At 40.3% G+C, this 18793-nt stretch overlaps 1 protein-coding gene across 3 annotated transcripts in view; it reads right to left on the bottom strand.

The window, feature by feature from the left end:
- PHF8 (PHD finger protein 8) overlaps positions 1-18793 on the bottom strand; it is a 92221-nt gene that overhangs the window by 41033 nt on the left and 32395 nt on the right. For 2 of the 3 annotated variants that reach the window (XM_069463203.1, XM_069463204.1), the window contains exons 9-15: positions 15050-15137; positions 14587-14693; positions 12935-13026; positions 8996-9085; positions 6838-7140; positions 5976-6079; positions 183-358 (exon numbers count right to left, since the gene is read on the bottom strand). In XM_069463203.1, coding sequence (XP_069319304.1) covers positions 183-358; positions 5976-6079; positions 6838-7140; positions 8996-9085; positions 12935-13026; positions 14587-14693; positions 15050-15137 — 960 coding nt within the window. The remainder of the gene's footprint in view (positions 1-182; positions 359-5975; positions 6080-6837; positions 7141-8995; positions 9086-12934; positions 13027-14586; positions 14694-15049; positions 15138-18793) is intronic. The other variant, XM_069463205.1, reaches the window with a different exon arrangement.

Below are 18793 nucleotides of genomic sequence, written 5' to 3'. Positions count from 1 at the left end.
ATTTAGAGAGTTTAGGAATCAGCTGACAAACAAATCTCTAGAACAAAGGAAACAATGGAGGCCTATAGAGCTTAGTAAAACAGAATGTCCACAAACTCAGGCATAAGGTCTTAAGTCTATCACAGGGGTCAAAAACTAATGAAAAATGGGCAGGGAAGGAAAGAGAAAGAACAGAGACATACTTGGTCTTATTATCAGGGTCGTCTTCTTTCCCAATCTTTCATCAATCTGCAGCTCATCATCTGAATCCAAGTCAAATTCGTCCTCCATCGCCTGTCCTGTCACCAGCCTAGCCTTCTCTGCCTTCTTTGCAATCTTGGCTCGCCGAGACTTGGATAGGCTCTTCATCCTCTTGGTACTAGAGAAAAAGGGAAAGAGAACATAAAAACAAACAGTCATACATATTATTAAAAGATGGCAATTTTCCCCAAATTGATCTATAGAGTCAATGCAATCCCAATCCAAATCAAAATCCAGCCAGCTTTTTTTGTAAAAATTGACAAGCTGATAATAAAAGGTACATGGACATGCAAAAGACCTAACACAGCCAAAACAATTTTGAAAAAGAACAAAGGTAGAGGATTTATACTATTCAATTTAAAAACTTACTCTAAATCCATGGTAATCAAGGCAGTGTGACATTGGCATATGGACAGACATACACATCAGGGACACAGAACTATGAGTCCTGAATACACCCTTAAATTTATGATCAACAGATTTTTGACAGAGAGGCCAAAGCAATTCAGTGGAGGAAACGATGGTCCTTTCAACGAATGGTACTGAGACGACTGGATATCCATACACAAAGAAATGAATGTGGACCCTTAGCTCACATCATACACAAAAATTAACTCAAAATGCATCATAGATCTAAAAGTAAAAGCTAAAATGATAAAATTTCTACAAGAAAATACAGAAAAATATCTTTACGATCTGGGATTAGGTAAAATTTTAAGCTTTTATACTTCAAAAGAAACCATTAAGAAAAGGAAAAGAAAAGCCACAGACTGGGAGAAAATATTTGCAAACCATTTATCTAGCAAAGGTTTTATATCCAGAATATTTCAAGAACTCTTAGAAGTCAATGCTAAAATAAGCCAATTTAAAAACAAGCAACAAGGCCAGGCACAGTGGTTCATGCCTACAATCCTAGCACTTTGGGAGGCCAAGGTGGGAGGATTGCTTGAGGCCAAGAGTTCAAGACAAGCCTGAGCAAGAGCAAGATCCCATCTCTACAAAAAATAGAAAAATTAGCCAGGCATTGTGGTGCCCCCCTGTAGTCTCAGCTACTCAGGAGGTTAAAGGAGGAAGACTGCTTGAGTCCAGGAGTTTACAGTTGCAGCAAGCTACGATGATGCCATTGCACTCTAGCCCAGATGACAGACGGAGACCCTGTCTCAAAAAAAAAAAAAAAAAAAAAAAAACGGGCAAAGGGTCTCAACAGACATTTCTCCAAAGATGATATACAAATGGCCAATAATCACACAAAAAGAAGCTCAACGAGGCCAGGCGTGGTAGCTCATGCCTATAATCCTAGCTCTCTGGGAGGCCGAGGCGGGCAGATCGTTTGAGTTCAGGAGTTCAAGACCAGCCTGAGCAAGAGCGAGACCCCGTCTCTACTGAAAAAAATAGAAAGAAATGATCTGGACACCTGAAAATATATATAGAAAAAACTTAGCCGGGCATGGTGGCGTATGCCTGTAGTCCCAGCTACTTGGGACGCTGAGGCAGAAGGATTGCTTGAGCCCAGGAGTTTGAGGTTGCTGTGAGCTAGGCTGACACCATGGCACTCTAGCCTGGGCAACAGAGCGAGACTCTGTCTCAGAAAAAAAAAAATACTGTATTGTATACTTGAAATTTCCTAAGAGAGTAGATCTACATATTCTCACGACACACAAAAAATGGTAACTATGTGAGATGATGGAAATGTTAATTAGCTTGACTGTAGTAATCATTTCACAGTGTAGCTATATATCAAATATCACATTGTACACCTTGAATGTATACAATTTTTATTTTTAAAAAACACACAAAAGAGATACCACTTTACATCCACCACAATGGCTATAATCAAAAAGACAAAGAATAACAAGTGTTGGCCAGTATATGGAAAAACTTATGATTGCTGGTTGAAATGTAAAATGGTACAGACACTTTGGAATAATGCTTGGAAGTTTCTTAAAAAGCTAAACATAGAGTTACCATATGACCCAACAATTTTACTTGTAGGTAACAAATGAAAACGTATGTCCACACAAAAACTTGTACACAAATGCTCAGAGCAACATTATTCATAATAGCCAAAAAGTAGAAGCAATCCAAATGACCATCAATTAGTGAATGAGTAAACAAAATATGGTATATTAATACAATGGAATACTGTTCAACATTAAAAAGGAATCAACTAATGATATATGATACATCATGGATGAATCTCAAAAACATTATGGCTAAGTGAAAAAAGCCAGACACAAAAAGCCACGTATTGTATGATTCCATTTATATGGAATGTCCAGAAAAAGCAAATACATAGAGACAGAAAGTAGATTAGGGCTTGCATGGACCTGGGGATGAGAATAAGGACTGACTGCAAATGGGCACAAAGGATCTTTTTGGGAAGACAGAAATATCCTAAAACTGGATAATGGCAATGGTTGCACAATTATGTAAATTTACTAAAATTCATTTAATTGTATACTTAATGCAAGTTAATTTTATAGTACATAAATTATACCTAAAGAAATTGGTTAAAAACATATAAAGCAAATGGAAAAACCTCAAAAGTGGCTTATACAATCCTGTTACATATGGTAAACAATAATAAACAGTATAAACTGCTAGAATAAACATCATAAACAAACAAGTTCTTAGTAAATCGGTATACTTTTTTACAATCAGCAGTCATTTTATTGAATTGCCTTTTAGTGAATTCACTGTCATTAAATTGACCTATTTTCTACATCATAGGGTTGTTGGGACAATTAAATGAGCTAATGCAGAGCCTGACACATGGCAAGTGCTCAATGTAGCTAATATTACAACAAAGTTCTCTGGGTCTCAGTTTTCACGTTGGTAAATGGGAATAACAATACTTATTTTGGGGGCTGTGATGACTACATAAAATAATGTATGTAAACAGCTAAGAAACCTGGACACAGAGCAGATACTCAATAAATGATAACTATTTATACCTTGGTCTTTTATTAACTTCTAATTATAAAAAATTTCAAACATTTACAAAAATATAAAAGTATAATGAACTCCCATGTACCTGTCACTCAAGTAAGTTTCTGCAATTAACACATATCCAGTCTTGTTTCATCTATACCTCACTCCCCACAAAACACTGAATTTGGAGAAAAGCCCAGAGATAAAAATCACATCATCTGTAAATATTTCTATACCTTGACTCTCAAGGTTCACTTAACAGCAGCTTCTGGCAGTTGTGGCAGGTAATAAGAAGAAGCACAAGAAGGACTGGTGGGGGAGGGGAAAATGTCTCAAAATATCTTAGGACTCTCAATTTTCTCCGCCCCAGGAAACCTACCACGAGATCTGAACAAAGGGAATGATCAACAGCCTCTTTAATCTTACTCTTTAGTAACTGGGTTCTCAAACCCTAAGAATAGTTCTGCTTTCAAAATCCGCCCTGCTCTTACTTCCTTTTCCCTTATTTTCCATCCAAGTGGACCTATTACACTCTCCCATGGGATCTGAAGACAACCTTTCCCTAGAAAGAGGCTATTAAGGTATCTTTGTTGTTTGTGTTCCTACATTGTTCATACTTGGTACTTGGCTCTTTATATATATATATATTTTTTTTTTTTTTTTTTTGGAGACCGAGTCTCACTCTGTTGCCCGGGCTAGAGTGCCATGGCGTCAGCCTAGCTCACAGCAACCCCAAACTCCTGGGCTCAAGAAATCCTCCTGCCTCAGCCTCCCGAGTAGCTGGGACTATAGGCATACGCCACCATGCCCGGCTAAGTTTTTTCTATATATATATTTTTAGGTGTCCAGATCATTTCTTTCTATTTTTTTCAGTAGAGACGGGGTCTCGCTCTTGCTCAGGCTGGTCTCCAACTCCTGAGTTCAAACAATCCGCCTGCCTCAGCCTCCCAGAGTGCTAGGATTACAGGCGTGAGCCACTGCGCCCGGCCTGGTACTTGGCTCTTGATTGCTGCTGTATAGTGTTCTGAGTATCTAGATGATAATCTGTAATGCTTTCCCCTGCCTCAGCCTCCCTACATATTTCACCATTTCTGGCCATACCCACATCACCATCATTATCATCATCATCATCATCATCACCATTTACCTCCATCTTCATCATCACATTTATAAGAGCTACCAATTCATTAAACATTTACTATGTGCCAGGCCCTGTGATTAGCACTTTACTTACATTATCTCTTTTAATCCACCAACAACCCTAAGATAAGTTTTAGCTATAGAATAGATATAATGAGGACACATGCTCAGAGAGGTTAATTTGTCAAGGTCACACAGCAAATATGTGTCACAGCTGGGATTTGAACTCAGAATCATCTGATTCCCAAATCCATGATTTTGTTATTTTATTCTTGTAGAAAGTGTTCTTTAAAAATTATTTTAAGAAAAGTAATACATGGTTATTGTACAAATTCCAATGCTACTAAAGTGAAAACCTGCTCTCACACCTCCCCTATCCTACCTTCCAGAGATAACCGCTGTTAAAAATTTGATGTAACAAGTATAAAATATATAACAAATATATTTATTTGCCTAAGTTTGTACAAATATCTCTGGATGGAAAACACTGACACTGGCTGTCCATGGGAGGGAAACAGGGGAAGAAAGATGGGTATGAGATTTTTTTCACTGTGCGCTCTTTCACATTTTTTGATTTTTAAACCTTATAAATTATATTTTTAAACCTCTTCAAAAAATTAAAATAAATAGAAACAAAAAAGTCTGTATATTGCTTTGTCACACCTGCATACACATATGTGTGTGCACACGTTTTTAAAAATAAAAAGGGGGCCAGGCATGGTGGCTTCACGCCTGTAATCCTAGCACTCCGGGAGGCTGAGGCAGGAGGATCACTTGAGGTCAGGAGTTTGACACCAGCCTGAAAAAGAGCAAGACCCCAAATCTACCAAAAATAAAAAAAATTAGTCAGGTGTGGCAGCGTGCACCTGTAATCCCAGCTATTAGGGAGGTTGAGTGAGGCAAGAGGATCGTTTGAGCCCAGGAGTTTGAGGTTGCAGTGAGCCATGATGATGCCACTGCATACTACCCGGGGAGACAGAGCGAGACACTGTCTCAAAAAAAATAAATAAGTAAAAATAAAAATGGAACTATTCCTACATATTATTTTGTAACCTGATTTTTTCACTTCAAAACATATCTTGGACATCTTTCTGTGTCAACAGACATTAGGCTGTCTCATTATTTTTAACAGCTACATGGTATTCCATTCTATAGATATGTACCACAATTTACTTATCCAGCCCTTATAGATGAACATTTGGATGTTTCCAATTACTTACTATTACAAACAATGATGCAGTGAACATTGAACATTCTCTCTTTACACACCTTGTGCAAGGATTTCTGTAAATTAAATTCCTAAAAGTCGAATTGCAAGTCAAAAGGTATATAAAAAACTAATGCTTTTAACAGTATGCTATACTACTCCTTATTTCTATGAGTGGTTCTGACCCAATGACTTGCTGAAATTTCTATAACATTATATAAGTGCTTTCTCAAGATAAGATTGCCAATTAGATTCCAGACCTCCCCCCTACCCACCCACCAACACCATCATGGTTCTTTGAACTAAGCAATGATATCTGATAATAGCTAGGTATTGCCCTGAATACAGCCCCTCCCGGTCCGTGTCCCAACCCCTAGGTCCCAATTCCATGCCCTGTCTCAGTGGCATATTGCCACTGATAGTCCCAACATGTCTGTGCTCCTTCTTCCCACCTCACCTGCCATTAGACATCAATAGGGCCAGCGGGCTCTCATTCCCATCGAGGTCCAAGTCTGGCGAGTCATCATCTGAGTCATTCAAACAGGTACCAGTGATGTTGAACTGTGGAAGGAGGAGGCTCAGTTGTCACCTGCCTGGGACTCCCACATGAATCAGGATGGCCAGTTCCCTCTGGTTTCACTGGTTGAGTTCACTGTCAAAACCACCTGAACCAAGGCCTTGTGCCATACTGCCCCCCGCCCCCACTCACAGGAGTAGGAGGTTGAGAATGTGTGGCTGGCTCAGGGGAAACCTATCAATTTTGTGAAATATATTCCCTTAAGAAGCAGGGGGGACATCAGATGCCCATGGAGGGCACCACAATCTTGAGGCAAGGTAGAGCCCTAGGGGAGGGCTTTTCTCAAGGACCTATTCAAGACTCCAACGTGACACTCATACACAATGTTCTCAAATCTCATTTTCAGCCCAGCATTTGAAACTTTAGCTCAAGTGTCATCTTTTCTGAAAAGAGTTCCTGACCATCTTCCCTACCCAGATGGAATCAACCCTCCACTATGTCTCAAGGTCCCACATACACCTTTGATTGTGGCAGCTACAATACTTCACTGCACTCATTTGTTTGTATGTCTGTCTTTCTCACTAGCCTGTTAGCCTCTTGAGAGTTACATCCACAGCACCTATCACAGTGCCCAGCATAGAAAGGGTCTCAATAAATGCCTGTTAAATGAGTGGGACTGGTAGCCAAACACCAGGGGCCCTAAGGGAGGTGGCAGCAGAACAGGATAGCCTGTCCTTTTGAAACCCTGCTCTTCCAAGGGACACCCAAAAGGGTTGGGCTGAACCCATGGGCCAGCACCCACCTTTGCTTTCTGAGAGGAGCCTGTCTTCTGTGCCTGATGATTGTGTATGTCCATGAGATTATAGCTCAATTGGCCAGCAGGCCCCAAGGCTGAACTCTCCTTGCCCTTTCGCTCTGCCTTCTTGAAGAATTCCTTGGGCTTCAGGCCTTTCTTCTTTGAACCACTTTTGGAGGGCAGTGACAGCCTGGGCATGGACATTGAAGTGGAATGGGCTGGCCTGGTTAAGGGAATGGAGCCAGCTGGGAAGATCCTCTGCAGCCCAAAGATATTGCTCGTCTTCCCAACGTTCTGTTGGAAGATATCCTATAAGAGTGTTAGTACACGAGGGGGGTTAGAGCTTACTCAAGGGTTCTCTCAACACTAACAGCAGAGGTCTGTTCCTGGCACAGATGGTACTGCCATGGAAGTGGCTTACAGATGCTCCACATATGCACACCCTCGATTTTGCAAAATGAGTCATCAAGAATTTATTGGGTGGCATTTCTTTGCCCAGCCATTGATGAGTAAGGAGAAGACGAGCAAAGGAAAAGCCCAGCACTACTATCAAAATTGGAGAGAAAAGACTCCAAGAGGAACTGACATGAGACAGAAAATAGTCAAGTACTAATCTGTGTGGTTCAAATTCTAAGGACTACAGGATTTGAGAGAAGGAGAGAGGTTCTAGTCCTAATTCTGCTACTAGCTAGCTCTCTAACCTCAGGAAAGTTATCTGACCACTCTGAGGTTCTTTTTGCTCCGCTGTAAAATTTAAGAGCTACACTGGAAAGGTGGTTTTTGAAGATATTTTGTGGCTTCTTTGAGCTTCTTGGGAGGAGCCCTGGGGACTGGAGGTAAGTGGAAGGCAGATGAGAGGAACAAGTGGAGCCCCAAGTCTCCTACCTTCATCCTATTCAAAGCAGCTATGCTTTGATTTGTTGTATATATTGGGCTTCCACATAAGATCTCACTTTTTAAAAAAGGATTCCACTGCTTTAAAACATTGGAACGCCAGTGGACCCGATAGGATCTATCTCTAAGTCTTCTTCCAACCAGCCCAAAGTTGTGTGTGTACAAAATTGGTTTAAATGGGAAGAGCTGGAGAAAAGGTGGGCCTTTAACTAAATCCTGAAGGATTCTGACAGATAAGAGTAGAGGAAAATGAGGTAGGAGGTGGACACTGTAAGCTATGGTGTAGGCAGTGAAACATGCTACAAGCAGTGAGTCTGGAAGCCCAACTTCCCAGTAGCTCAATCTGACCACCCTTCAGCATGGATGTATATCCTGGACACTAAATGGAACTTTACAGCTTCTGAGCTAAAGGAAAGTTTAAACATTCCCAAGTCTAATTCTCCTCTGGTGCCTCTGCTACTTTACCATCCCACACCGAGTTCTCTCTTTGCTGCAAAGTCTATTAACAACAATAGCTCACATTTATTGAGTACTTACTCTGCCAGGCACTGTGCTCTACATACATTAGCTATTAATCCTAACAAAACTCTGAAAGGTTGGTGTTATCCCCACTTTACAGATGAGGAAACTGAGGCTCTGAAAGGCTTGCAAGTGACAGAGCAGGAACCAGAACCCAGGTTTCTCTGAGTCTCTTACCACTATACCTTACTGCCTCGTGGTATATGCCACCTGTTGAAACATGCCTTTGTAATCATCTTCAATCTGAGAGAACTGTCATTTTGCAGAATGCAGAGACTGAGTCAAAATATTAATAACAACAACAACTATAACCACCACCACCACCCACCACCACAACCCAGAATCAGAATTTATTGAGTACCTAGTGTGTGCCAAGCACTATACTTAGTGCTCAACCCACATTACCTTATTTAATGCTTTTAGCAATCCTTGGGTAGGTACAATTATCCCCATTTCAGAGATGAGGAAACTGAGACTTTGGTTAACTTTGCTCATGGTCCTCTAGTAGACTGTGAGTTCTTTGTGGGCAAGCACTGTATTATGTATTATAAGACACCAGCCCAATGTGTGGCACACTCAAAGCACATAATAATTATTTGAATGAATGAATGACTGAATAAATAGGATCCTTGGTGGGGTGTTCCCAACCCCTCCCTTGGGCTCTCATGCCAAGTGCAGAGGCCTAACCTGCCATTGCCATGGAGCCTCAAGCCCTTCCCAAACACCTTCTCTCCCTTCCTATGCGTCTTACTTCCACCAGGCGGATCTCCCTGGCCAAATCTTTAATGAGCTGTACAGTCCGCACTGTCTCCGGGATCTCATCCTCATGGTCTGGCAGAGCCTGTCAAACAAGAAGCATGAGGAATAAACTCACACAACAACGGATAACTGATGTTTGACAAAATGTGCCAAGGCAATCCAGTGGAGAAAGGGTAGTCTTTTCAACAAATGGTCCTGGACCAACTGGATATCCATATGAAAAAAAAGACAGAACCTCAATCCCTATCTTATACCACACACACACACACACACACACACACACACACCCTCAAAATAGATCACAGACCTAAATGTAAAACCTAAAACAATAAACCCTTTAGACAGAGGAGAAACTCTGTGGCCTTCAGTTAGGCAAAGATTTCCCATCAATACATGAGTGGATTAATAAAATGTGGTATATGTATACCATGGAATACTACTCAACTACAAAAAACAATGGTGATCTAGCACCTCTTATATTATCCTGGATAGAGATTGAGCCCATCCTTCGAAGTGAGGTATCATAAGGATGGAAAAACATGCACCACATGTACTCCCCATCAAATTGGTACTGACCAACACTAAGTTGTTCACATGGTAGTAACACTCACTGGGTGCCAGTCGGAGTTGTGCGGGGGGGAAAATTCACAACTAATGGAAGTGGAATGCACTGTATGGGGGAGGGACACATTTGTAGCCCTGGCTTGGGTGGGGCAAACAGCATTACATGTAACCAAAATGTTTGTACCCCCATAATATCCTGAATAATAAAAAAAGATTTCTTAGGATACAAAAAGCATGAACCAGAAAAGAAAAACAGATAAATTGGACTTAACCAAAAATAAAAACTTCTCTTTGAAAACCTCTGCTACTTCACCACTTCTGCTACTTCAAGACAAGCCACACGCTGCGAGAATATTTGCAAAACATACACCTGATAAATGACAGTATCAAGAGGTGTGAGGAACTCAGTTGTGGGCTTGGGCCACACCCCTCAAAAAGTCAAGGACCTCAGGGAGATCAATGGGGACAAACTGGCCTCCCTACTTGTGAGGACAAAACTCAGTGCTGAGCAGCTACAGGCCCATAGCTAACTCAACAGCAACCTTTCAGTTGGTTCTCTTTTATCTGCCATCTTTTTGAGTAACGAGATTTACATTTTTATGTAGATCTCAAGCTTTTCTACTGTGATTTTCCCCACTCATTTTCTATTCACTTCTGTATCCAGAGGGCTGATAAAAATTCCTCAGCATTTCCTTCTTGTTTCTCATGGTTTAATTCTTCTTTCCTTTAACTCTTTTAATTTATCTGGAATTTATTTTGGTGGCTGGGAGGGGAACCGAGAACCGATGTGACCCTTCTGTATAACCTTAATGGCTCCCTCCCTCCCACAACAGGGTCTCTGGAAAGGTGAGGGAGCAAGTGCCTCCCACGCAAGTTGTCTGCACTTCACAAAAGACATCTTCCACGAGCATGGGCTCCTCAGAACTGTGTTCTATTGTCCTCCAGCTCCCTTTGGCCATGCTGTCTGGGGCTATTCCTCAGTCCTTGGGTCCATCCTGACCCAGGACATGAGTGCTTAGGCCCCATCCACCTCCATTTTGGTGTTCTGGGACACAGTCACTCTGAAGTTCACTTCATGGGAGGTATCAGAGATGAAACTTAAGGTAGCCACACTTAAGAGGTGTAGAGAAACAGAATTACAGGATAAGGTCCAGGTGTAGGTGAGCCCAGGGAGCAAGGGAAGACCCAAAACATGAAGTCCAAGAATATCTGAGGGGAAGGCTGGCAACAGGAAATGGGGAGATTGCACAAGTTAAGCCTGCAGTGGCTGAAAGGTCTCCTTTGGTCACTATATGCAGGAGGAGTATCTGAAATATAAGAGTATATATTGCTATTTCTTCTATTTTTTTTTTTTAGCATTTTGTGGTTGTTTCTAAAAAAACTCAATATTTTGAAAAGATACAATCCATTTATAAGGGTCAAAATCAAACTATATAAAAAGATACATACTGAAAAGCCTCACTCCTACCCCGTCCCTGCCATCAACCTTACCATCCCATCCCCAGAAGTAACCACTTTCACTAGTTTCTGCATCCTCCAGATTGTATCTTCAGGCAAATACAAGCATATACAAATAAAATTATTTTCCCCCTTTTCACATATATAAGGTAGTATACATACGAATCTGCACCTTTACTTGACAAATTCTGGAGATCTTTCCAAATCACTACACAGAGAGCTTTCTTACTCTCTTTTATAACTGTTTAGTATTTGGTTGGATAGATAGATATTGGTACATTTCTAAAAAACTATTTTGGGCCAGGCACGGTGGTTCACGCCTGTAATCCTAGCACTCTGGGAGGCCAAGGTGGGCGGATCGCTTGAGGTCAGGAGCTCGAGACCAGCCTGAGCAAGAGTGAGACCCCGTCTCTACTAAAAATAGAAAGATATGATCTGGGCAGCTAAAATACATACATAGAAAAAAATTAGCCAGGCATGGTGGTGCATGCCTGTAGTCCCAGCTACTCAGGAGGTTGAGGCAGAAGGATTGCTTGAACCCAGGAGTTTGAGGTTGCTATGAGCTAGGCTGACGCCATGGCACTCTAGCCTGGGCAACAGAGCGAGACTCTGTCTCAAAAAAAAAAAAAAAAAACCACCACAAAACCAAACAAACACTATTTTGGCAGTATACATCAAGAGCCTTACATTTTTTCAGATACTTTGATCCAGTAATTGGTCTTCCAGGAATCTATCCTCAAGAAACAATCAAAAGATGAGGGACAGAGACTGATGCATACAGATATTTACTGTATGATTCTCTATAACTACCCCCCCAAAAAAATAATTAATTAAAAGGAAATAATAAGCAAGTGGGTTAGGTATTCCCTGCAAAAGAATATCAAGTAACTATTATTAAATGTGTGTGGATAAATTTGGTGACCCAGGATAATTAAGATAAGCCAATAGACTCAGACACAAAATTGGATATACAGTTGACCTTTGAACAACACGGGTTTGAACTGCACAGGTCCACTTACACACAGATTTTCTTCTACCTCTGCCACCCCTGAGACAGCAAGACCAACCCCTCATTTTCCTTCTATGAAGACAAGGATGAAAACCTTTATGATGATCCACTTCCACTTTATGAATAGCAAACGTATTTTCTCTTCCTTTTATGACTTTCTTAATAACATTTTCTTTTCTCTAGCTTACTTTATAGTAAGAACACAGTATATAACACATAATATAACATACAAAGTATGTGTCAATCACTATTTATGTTATTGGTAAGGCTGCTGATCAACAGTAGGCTATTCGTAGTTAAGTTTTTGGGGAGTCAAAAGTTATAGGCAGATTTTCAACTGCATGGGGAGGGGTCTGAGCCTCTAATCTCCACATTGTTTAAGGGTCAACCACACAGTATGATAGTAATTATGTTTTAAAATGCATATTAAAAATATCAGAAGGAAACATACTCAAATTTTAATGGTAGTTCCCTTTGAGTATTAAAATTACAGGTGATTTTTTCCTTCTTTATACTCTTCTATATTTTTTCTTTTTAAGAGACAGGGTCTTGCTATGTCACCCAGGCTGGAGTACAATGATGCAATCATAGCTCACTATAACCTCAAACTCCTGGGCTCAAGCAATTCTCCTGCCTCGGCCTCTCAAAGTGCTGGGATTACAGACTAGAGTCACCGCATCCAGTCTCTTCTGTATTTTTCTAATTCTCAGTGTAAGTATGTATTGCTTTTTATAATCAGAAAGAAGGCTTAAATTGTTATCCAAGGAATGTAGCCCAGTCCTCCACTCTACACCCAGGAGCCCACAAGCTTCTCTGGTCTGTGTCTCTAATGCATCTACCAAATACCAATCCCTATGGAGGGCAGAACTCTAGAAGAGATAGAGAAATAGGCATATTTACTTCTTTCTTTGTCCAAGCTCTAAAAGCCAAGTTCAGGGCTTTGCCACCATGGACCAGGTAGGAGGCAGGGTGCCTCCTGTTCTCTCGCAAACCTAAGGGGAGAAAGAGCAAGCAGAGTGTCAAAGAAGCCATGTAGAGAAGTAAAGGACTTGTTACCTTTGTTAGGCAACCAGAGAAAATGCTCAGGGTTCTGAGCATAAGTTTAGATGTTAGTTCTTCTAATAGTGTTCATTTACTAAGTACCTACTAAGTGGTAGGCATTTGACATTTATTATCTTATTTAATCCTAACATCCATCCTATGAGCCAGACAATATTATCTTCATTTTACAGTGCAGGAAACTGAGGCTCAGAGAGGCAAAGAGACTTGACCAAGTGCACACACCTAGTAAGTACCAGAGCCAACATTTAGGAATAACATTAATCGGGTGTCGGGCAGATAGGGGGGAGGGGATGGGTGTATACGTACATAATGAGTGCAATGCGCACCATCTAGGAGATGGACACGCTTGAAGCTCTGACTTGGGGGGTGGGGGGCATGGGCAATATACATAACCTAAACTTTTGTACCCCCATAATATGCTGAAATAAAAAAACAAAACAAACAAAAAAAAAAGTACCAGAGCCAAGACTGAGACCATGTCTTCTTGAATCTGAGGCCTGTGTTTCTTCCATTACATTACTCCCTCTTGGGTTTCGCAATGAGAACACTCAAGAGGACCATAATTGCTATCTACTCAGATTTGAAGGGCCATTAATATAGAAGATTGATTAGCTATGTTCTGCCTTATTTCAGGGGGATGCTATTACAAATAGGCAGATTTAGGCTCTATAAAGGCTTTTCTACTGAACTGAGCTGTTCAGAACAGGTAATGAGCAGTTAGTTATCCATCATCTGATTGAACACATAACTGACAGTCTGTCTAGGTGGCAGAATAAGGGCATGAGGTATCAGATAGGAAACCGTACTTATTGGTCTCTGAGGTTCTTTGTAACTCTGAGGTACTGATTCTTCCTGGCCAAGTCACCTTGAAGAATCTCAGGCCGGAGCAATGAACCTGCTCTATTTCAGAGCAGACCAGGAAAGAAGAAACCCAGCAAGCAAGGAGGCTTTCACCTGGGCTGATACCTAGGATTCAACAGGGTGTCAGAATGGTCAGGATTGGGCCTTATCCCCACGGGAATCATCACATCCAGGAAATGCTTAGACTATTCAGATTGAGTTTCTTATCTTAACTAGCGGGAAATAGGGATAATTGCACTGTGATCCAATTTTCTCAGCCACCCGTGCTAAATAAAAAGGTTAAAATCCATGCCCTGCCATGAGTTATGCTGAGTAAAAAATTAATCTGAAAAGGTCACATATTATACGATTCCATTTATGTAATGCCCTTGAAATGACAAAATTATAGAGATGTAAAACAGATTGGTGGTTTCCAGGACTTATGGATGGTGCAGGAAAAGAGAGTGGGTGAAACTATAAAGGAGTAGCACTAAGGAGATTTTCTTAAAGCAGTAATTATCACTTTTTATTGTATATATTTAAAGTGTACAACATGTTTTGATCTACATAGTGAGGAGATCTTTGTGGTGACAGAACACACACACTCAGGAAAGCAGAGCAAAAGGGACAGTTGGCAAAGGGCTTCATACCTCGGAAGATGTCCAGGATGTGCTTTCCCACATACCAACAAATGGTCTCAAAGTTGGGGAACTTGAAGAGGTCTGCTGTGCTCAGCCGCTTCTCAATCTCGTAGGCTCTGGAAGGAGGCGGCATAACAATAAAAACAAGGATCCATTTTCTGAGTGCCTACTATGTATCAGGTATTATTCTGGATGCTTTGTATCTCTAATCTTCACAATGACCCTATAGGACCCTATTTTATACATTAGAAAACTTTGGGCTCAAAGGTTATGTAACTTGCCCAAAGTCACATAACTACTAAGTGAGGAAAAGGTGTTAATCCTCAAACTGAACATCATCAGGAAACAGGATTCATCCTTTTCTGATTGTCTCCCCTCCTTCTACACGGCACTCCTCACTCCAAGGGAGAGCCCAAGGACTCTTAGCAGACAGGAATCGCCAACTTGGGATCACCACAGCTTCAGGACTCACTTGAGCTGCATTTCAATGTTAAGGCTGTGTAAGAAGTTCCCTCCAAAGGCAAGGCAGTCCACAGGAGTCAGCACAGCATGGATCCATCCTGCAGTGTAACAAGGCAAAAATCAAAGCTGGCAGAGGACCTTTCTTCCTCCAGACACCTCCACTGCCCACTCAGCTCAACCCCAACTCCTAAGAGCAGTTAGCCTGTCAGTGACTCAGAACATTCTGAGATCTTCCACTATCCCAACACTCAACCTGGTCTAGTAGTCTGCCATCATTATAACCCTGAACTGGACCAACCTATGGAGTTAATAACTACTACTTCTCTCCTCTCTACTTCAAAATCTTTCTGTTGCATTACTCATCCTCTCTCTTATCTCTAAGAAGGGCTTCACCTCCTTGCCATAACTACTCCTTCTAACTCTACCCTGGGTAAAACAAAAAGACCTTCTGTATTGGATTGGACCTGGGTTCAAATGCTGCCATTTCCTAGCTAAACAGCTGTTTTGCAGGTTGATTGTGAAGCATGCACCCAACTGGAACTCAATTATTACCCTTGCCCTTGACCCTGTATCACCTTCTGGGACCTTCTGGTTTTTCTTCTTAAATTTCTCTCATGTTCATCTCCCTTTCTCCATCCATCCAAGCAATGCTTTGGTTCAGAACCCTCATTATCTCTCATCTAGCCTACTGCAACAGCCTCTAAACTGGCTCTTCTACACCAGCTGTTCTCAAGGTGTGATCCAGGGAACCTTCAGGCTCCCTGAGACTCTTTCAGGCCAAAACTATGTTCATGATCATATTAAGGTGTTCTTTGCTTTTTCCACCCTTATTCTCTCGTGGGTGTACAGTGGAGTTTTCCAGACGATACATGCCGTGATATCAAACAGACTGAAAGCAAAAGCAGATCTGAGAATCTATTTTCTATTAACCCAGACATTAAAGAGATTTGCAAAAATGTAAAACAACATCACTCTTCTCACTAAATGTTTTTGGTTTACAAATAAAATTATTTGTGCTAACATGTAATGGGCTTATAATATTTCAATGAATTAATAAATATTTTTAAATTGTTTTAATTTATATGGTAAATATTGATAAATATAAACCAAATAAAAACCCTTTTGGGTCCTTAATAACTTTTTGAGAGTATAAAGGAGTACAAAGTGTTTGCAAATTGCTACTCTATGACAATCTCAAATCTATCCTCCACATCCAATCCTAAGTGATATATCTAAAATAAAGATTTGCCCATATCACCCTTTACTTGAAACTCTTCAAAGAAATGTCTATCCATGGGAAAATGGATAAATTGTCATATACTCATACAATGGAATATCTTAAAGCAAGTAAAATGCACAAACTACAGCTACATTTATCAACATGGATCTTACAATCCTAATGTTTGGTGGGGGGAGGAGGGGATGGGTATATACGTACATAATGAGTGCGATGCGCACCATCTGGGGGATGGACATGCTTGAAGCTCTGACGGGGGGGGGAAGGGCAATATACGTAACCTAAACATTTGTACCCCCATAATATGTTGAAATAAAAAAAAAGAATACATCCAATATGCTTCCATTTGCATAACATTCAAAAACATGTAAAACAATAATATATATTGTTTAGTGAGGCATATCTATGTGTAATAGAAGGATAAAATTCATGAGAATCATAAATACCAACTTCTGGACAATGGTTAGCTCTGAGAGGGAAGAATGGGCACGTAAATGAGGAGAGGTATTACTTGAGGCTTCAAATATATCTGTAATATTTATATCTTTTTAAGTGAGTTATGAACACCTATTTATTATATTATTCTTTATATCTTTTGCCACACCTGAAATGAAATATTTCTTTAGAAACTAAATAAATAGGCCGAGTGTAGTAGCTCATGTCTGTAATCCCAGCACTTTGGGAAGCCAAGGCAGGAGGATCACTGGAGGTTCAAGACCAGCCTGGGCAACACAGTGAGATCCTGTCTCCACAAAAAAAGTTTTTTTAAATTAGCTGGGTGTGGTGTGTGTGCCTATAGTCCCAGCTACTTGAGAGGCTGAGGTGAGAGGATCATTTGAGACCATCCTGAGCAATATAGCAAGACCCTGTCTCTATGAAAAATAGAAAACTTAGCCGGGTGTGGTGGCACACACCTGTAGTCCCAGCTACTTCAGAGGCTGAGGCAGAAAGATTGCTTGAGCCCAGGAGTTTGAGATTGCAGTGAGCTATGATGATGCCACTGCACTGTAGCCCAGGCAACAGAGCGAGACCCTATCACCAAAAAAAAAAAAAAGGAAAGATACAAAATAAACCTTCATTGACCTATTTTTCAGCTTCATTCATCCCCCACCCCCAGCCCTTGTTCTTTAGATTCTAGTATCCATAAGCTACTTCACACAGCCTCAGTTTGCTTATGCCTTTCTCTATGTCTGAAATGCCTCTCCTGCGTTTCCTTCCTTGGTCAATCCCTACTCACCATTCAAGTGTTACTCTTCTGAGAAGATTTTCACAAACCTCTGGCTAGACTAAGTACTCTTCTCTAAAACTTCTGGCAAAGTTTTAGAGAAATTTTTCTCCAAAACTTTTGGTGAATACCTCTATTGGTGCTATCATGGCTATTTAAACATTATATGCTAAAAAGGCTTATTGATTGTTTGTCCTTAGCACCTAGCCCAATGCTGGGGCACACAACAGACACTTGACACTTGTGGAGGAACTACGTAAATGTACCCAGTGTGTGGGCATTTCTGTCAAGATGTAAATTAATCTAACTCAAACCTCTAGTAGGCAAATTCAGTTCACCAAACAGTTATTAAGTGCCCAGTATAGAAAAGGCATTATGTTAGACCTGGCATAGGATTCAAAGGTGGGTGAACTAATGCCTGGGAATAGAAAACTATAAAAGAGAAAAGCAGATGGCGGTTAGGGGTTCAGGTGGGAGTGGATGACTTGTCTCAAAATATATTCACCATTCTAGAAAACTAATGTAATCAAATCAATGATATTGATACATGAAAAGACAGACCTGTGAAACAGAACAGAAAATCCAAAATTATAAAATATAATGTTAGAAAGAGATGTTAGCATCATATAACAAGAATTTTAAAGGAACCATCATAAAAATGCTTTAATGAGCATTAGAAACAAACCTGAAACAAAAAAATGGCTAAAAACTTAACAAATTTGGCAAAAAACATAAACCTACACATTCAAGAAGCTCAGTGAACATATTCAGTTATAAACCCAAAGAAATCTGTGCCAAAACACAACATTGCCAAACTGCAGAAAACTAAAGAAAAATATCCTTCAGGAATGAAAGGGAAAATTAAGACATTTACTGATGAAGGACAAGTAAGCAAATCTGTTGCCAGCAGATCTACCCTGAAGCTCTAAACAGAAAAAAATGATAAAAGGAAGAATCTTGGAACACCAGGGGAAAAAAACAATAGATGAGTAAAAATATGGGTAAATACAATAGAATTTCCTCCTCTTGAGTTTTCTAAATTGTGTTTGAACAGGTGAAGCAAAAATTCTAACATTGTGTGATGTGGCTCTCAATGTATGCAGAAGAAATATTTAAGAAAAATATATGTGAAATGTCAGAAAATTTAAGAAAATGGGAAGGATAGAGGGACATAAAAAGAGGTTTCAACCCCGATCTTCAAATTGGTAAAACGTAAATATCAGTAGACTGTGATATGTATAATGTAACAACTAGAGTAACCACTAAAAAATCTATATAAAAGCTGAACCAAA

The sequence above is a fragment of the Eulemur rufifrons genome, chromosome 30 (genome assembly GCF_041146395.1).
Source record: "Eulemur rufifrons isolate Redbay chromosome 30, OSU_ERuf_1, whole genome shotgun sequence".
Lineage (NCBI taxonomy): Eukaryota > Metazoa > Chordata > Mammalia > Primates > Lemuridae > Eulemur > Eulemur rufifrons.
Note: the sequence above shows the minus strand (reverse complement) of the source record. Positions and strands in the feature narration are given on the sequence as shown.